At 47.5% G+C, this 4,632-nt stretch overlaps 1 protein-coding gene across 1 annotated transcript; it reads left to right on the forward strand.

Moving 5' to 3' along the window:
* Positions 1 to 1,041: 1,041 nt before the first annotated feature.
* Positions 1,042 to 4,213, forward strand: TCF21 (transcription factor 21). The gene is made up of 2 exons (XM_003827680.6): positions 1,042 to 1,814; positions 3,669 to 4,213. The coding sequence occupies exons 1-2, from the start codon at positions 1,365 to 1,367 to the stop codon at positions 3,756 to 3,758; spliced, it is 540 nt and encodes a 179-aa protein (XP_003827728.1). The 5' UTR covers positions 1,042 to 1,364; the 3' UTR covers positions 3,759 to 4,213.
* The last annotated feature ends 419 nt before the right edge of the window (positions 4,214 to 4,632 follow it).

The raw sequence follows: 4,632 nt of genomic DNA on the forward strand, positions 1-4,632 counted from the left end.
AAGAGAGATTTATGCCTTCAGTCTCCCTGGTTTCATTGCACCAATTTCATCCAATCCCTAGGTTCTGGTTCCCTGTGCTTTTTCTACCTACTTCCCAGGAGACTTTCTTATTCTCTAGGAAAGGTGGTTCGAGCTGGGGTTAAAGATGGAAAAGAACCTTTCTCAAAAGGATAATCTTGCTTTGTGTTGTGTAATGTCAGCTTCATGTGAGGAACACTGGCACCTAAGAGGCTGGAAGAAGACAAAGATAGCAGCATTGAAAGGGACGGTGCATCACAAAAAGTGCCAGGCAAGGTGATGTCTGAGAGCAACAAAGACTCTCAAGGCAATATTAAATGCATTTCTAGAAAAGAAAAAAAACCGAGGGGAAAGTTTCCATTTATTAGGAAAAGATGATCAACTAACATAATGTTTTCCACACACTCATACTGCCCTCTCATTCCCTACCCACTCCCACTAAGCTGTGTGTGGTTGGGTTTGAGTGTGCAAATCAAGTATGTTTGTGTACACATAGGCAGTCCTTTGATGTCTTGAAAATGACCAGGTGTAGGTGAAATGTTTTATACTTACTTTTCCATCACCATAAAGATTCTAGGAAGCACTTGTCTTCATTTATCCCGGGGAAGGTGGAAGATCTCGGTAAAGCCTTGGAGTCTTATGAGGTGTTGGCAGGATGCGGTTGATACTCCCTGTATTTTAATTCGTGTTTTCTTGGGAGGAGAGAGGGCATGGAGTATAGGTGGAAGGCCCAGAAAGAGCCAAACGATCTAGTTGTTTTTCTAAAGTTCTCAGTAACAACCAGTTGTGACGTCTTAAGAGAGAAAGAAGGCCTTTTACAGATGGACAGAACATGCTTCTTCTCGGCCCGGCCACAGTTGGGAGAAGGTGGCTGGTAAGCACATGATGCAGTTGAGTTGATTTACATTACAAGTTGCAAATCAGGGTCTGTGCATTGAGTTTCCCTCCGGTTGTGAAAGGGGTCTAAGCGCTTTGCTGGGGCCTGGCAGGCCCCTCCCCTGGGCTGCAAGGATCCGCCCCTCTATTCCCCAGATAAATTCCTAGTGTCCACCAAATTCCTCAGCGCTCGCTCACCCTCCTCTACGGCCACGACTCTGGGAGTGGGGAAACAGAGAGCCGGTTCCTCTGCTGCAGAAGTCCTCGGGGTTCCTTCTCACAACTCTGCGAAGGGGAAAGGGTTGTGAGACCCAACCAGACCCCAACTCCAGCTCCCAGCAGGAGGTGGCTGCGCCACACTCGGGAGGCCTCTTGGTTTCAGGGTCTCTCTGTCTCTCTCTCACCCTCCTCCTCTCTTTCTCTGTCTCTCTGTCTCTCTCTCTCTCTCTCCCTCGTCCACTCCCCCAAACATGTCCACCGGCTCCCTCAGCGATGTGGAGGACCTTCAAGAGGTGGAGATGTTGGAATGTGACGGGTTGAAAATGGATTCGAACAAGGAATTTGTGACTTCCAACGAGAGCACCGAGGAGAGCTCCAACTGCGAGAATGGGTCTCCCCAGAAGGGCCGCGGCGGCCTGGGCAAGAGGAGGAAGGCGCCCACCAAGAAGAGCCCCCTGAGCGGGGTCAGCCAGGAGGGGAAGCAGGTACAGCGCAACGCCGCCAACGCGCGAGAGCGGGCCCGCATGCGAGTGCTGAGCAAGGCCTTCTCCAGACTCAAGACCACCCTGCCCTGGGTGCCCCCCGACACTAAGCTCTCCAAGCTGGACACGCTCAGGCTGGCGTCCAGCTACATCGCCCACTTGAGGCAGATCCTGGCTAACGACAAATACGAGAACGGGTACATTCACCCGGTCAACCTGGTGAGTGCTCCCGGGGCTGCAGCTGCAGTCCAGGCGCGCCCGCACTCCCGCCTGCGGTGGGCGCGAGTGCGCGCGGGGCTGGGAGTGGGGGTGTGGGCGCGGCGGTGACTTACACACCTCGACCACCGCGGGCCTAGAGCCTCCAGGGACCGGAGGCGGGCGGTCTAGACACGGCCCTCGCTCTCTGCCCTACCAGCCCCCGGAGCGGGAGTGATTTATGCGAGGGTTTGACGTGGCAGCCCAATTAAAAGTTGGCAAGTGTGTTGAGCTGGCACAGAGGAGGGATCCCCCGCTCCCGCTCCATCGCCATCCTCCCTGGGGTGCAGTGGCTGCTGCGGAACTGAGAACACTGACAAGACGCTGCGAGCGGACAGGCATTTTGTTAATCCTTTTTTCTTCTTTTAGCAGAGAGTGGAACTTGATTTTCCTTAACTTGTAAATAAAAACACCCAACTCCGTTTCTTTCACAAGCATATTTAGGACCATTGGATAAGGACACATCTATGCCCCCCAAATTGTCCATGTAAGCCCTTAACCACTTAAATATTCTGTGCTTCTCCTATAAGTGGATTAATATTTTTAAATCCCAGAAGTTCTAGTAATGATCAGCAAAATCAGTAAATCCTCACTAGTATGAGTGTAATAAATACTAAAATAGGTCACTCTCATCCAAGATTTAAGAAATGTTACCTTTTATCTTAAAAAGTAATGCCCATTGAGCCTAATTTTTTAACACAAAAAACTGATAATCATTGAGTCTACTTTTTTCTCAAATGTATTTTACTGTTTAAGAAAATATCTTAATTTTTTTCATTTGATTTTATTTTAAAATTTCTAGGATGTAAAGAAAAACAATAACAACAACTTACTAGGATCTCTGTTTGTATATGATAAGAATGAGAGATTTTTCCTTTTAAAAGGCAAGTCTTATCAGCCAGCACTAGAGCAGTAGTGAGAGGGGTCTGAATTGTCTTCTCACCGAATTGGTTTCTGGAATTGCTGGAGAAGAAGATGCAAACCCACATTTTGCCATGAAAAATGTTTTCTCTCCAATTGAAAGTTTGGGGTTTTTTCCCCCCAATGAGTAAATAGCTTTTTAAAATCTCCACCTAAAATGAAAGTGTTGCCTCGAATATTTACAACTGCTACTCTCTTCATCTTTGAATAAGAAACTTAAATGAGCTTTATTGTAAAACAGCCCGGAGAAAGGAAGAGAAAGCATACTTTCTCAGTCCAGCATGAAGACGATCTTAAATTAAAAGTCAGTGTAGTATAGCATTTTTTTTCCTTAAGAGGTGGTGATTAATCTAGAAGCTGTAGTCAAAGCCGGTGTTTGCGATGGAAGAAACGAAAGTCGGACTAGGGAAATAGATGGTGATGAAAGGCGATGAAAGCGACAGGGCCCAGAAACCCGACCACCGCCTCAGAAGGAGGCCAGGAGGGCGCTTCGCCCCGAACTCGGTGCCCAGTAGGCACAAGGTCGTTCTGGGCTTCCCGGCTCAGACTGCCAAAGCGTCTGCCTCCAGGCAGTGCCACAGCACCACCCACTCTCGGCTTCCCGGGGCTTCCTGCATTGAGTCTCACAGGGAACCCAGTATGAGCCCTTTTGGCTCTCGTTCTAAAAGACCACCACCAGCACCACCACCACTTCGAGCTGTGACTTGGCGCCAAAGCAGCTATTTGCTTTATGCAGCCGCAGGGTGCGCTAGGACCGGGAGTAAATTGCAGAGATAACCGGTCTCTCCAGCGCACCGCCTGCCCCCACCGCCCCCCTTCCTTTCATCTCAGGGCCCGAGTCCACCCCACCCCCTCCGCCACGGCCACTTACCTCCTCCACCCTCTTCTTTCCCGCAGACGTGGCCCTTTATGGTGGCCGGGAAACCCGAGAGTGACCTGAAGGAAGTGGTGACCGCGAGCCGCTTATGTGGAACCACCGCGTCCTGACCTTGGAGGTGCGAGTCTGGGAAAGGCGCGCTCCCGGGGGGAGCGGGCCCCGGGAAGGCGACCCCTGCCCTCAGTGCTCTCTGTCTCTGCTTCCCCCTCGCAATGCTCCTCTCTCTGTCCCACCCCGCGAGAACACTTTACAACGACGAGGAGATTCGTTTCCAAACCAGAGGAGATCAATTGTACTTACAAAGATTGCCATCTATTTAACTTTATTAACTTCTACCGTGAATGACTCTGCAAGCCTTGCTGGTCCAAGTGCAATATGTAATTATAAATATATAAATAGATAAGAGCCTATCAATGTATCTTTTGTACAATATGTTGTAAAATGTAGATCATAGGATAGCTGACTTTGACAGTCACATTTATAAAGTAATTCACTTAAAGATATATATTTTTTTCAAACAAGTTTTGCTACTTTTGAAAATAAATCTTTCTTTATATTGCTAAAAGCTCTGATATTTGGTGTGATTTTTAAAAATATTTGGAATAAGAAAGTGGGAAACTATGGGGAAGCTTGATAATGAAAATGGTTCTTTTAAACCTCAATCTAAACTTCTAGAGATAGAAGAAAATTGCATATGAGTTTCATAATGAAGATGCAGATTATGTTTTATACTGAAACCTTAAAAAAGAAATATATCGGTTACTTTTAAGGCTAATAGAAATTATATAACTGTAAACAAAGAATGGGCAGTATTAAAGTTATCCACAGTTACACAGTTCAAGAGTAAAACGCACCAGAAAAAGGAAATCCAATTTTCATGGATTCCACCGTATGACTGCTGACACGGGCGAGAAAGTAAACTCCACCTTTTGTCACCTTCCAGGTGTGGGCATAGCTGCAAACTAGTGAAGAAATAATAGAAGC

This window comes from Pan paniscus, chromosome 5 (assembly GCF_029289425.2).
Source record: "Pan paniscus chromosome 5, NHGRI_mPanPan1-v2.0_pri, whole genome shotgun sequence".
Classification (NCBI taxonomy): Eukaryota; Metazoa; Chordata; class Mammalia; order Primates; family Hominidae; genus Pan; species Pan paniscus.

What these genes read in the sequence shown, in the direction of transcription:
- TCF21 (XM_003827680.6), top strand. Translation starts at nt 1,365, where the DNA reads ATGTCCACCGGCTCCCTCAGCGATGTGGAGGACCTTCAAGAGGTGGAG. An exon ending in ACATTCACCCGGTCAACCTG is followed by an intron (nt 1,815 to 3,668) that starts GTGAGTGCTCCC and finishes TCTTTCCCGCAG; the next exon opens with ACGTGGCCCTTTATGGTGGC.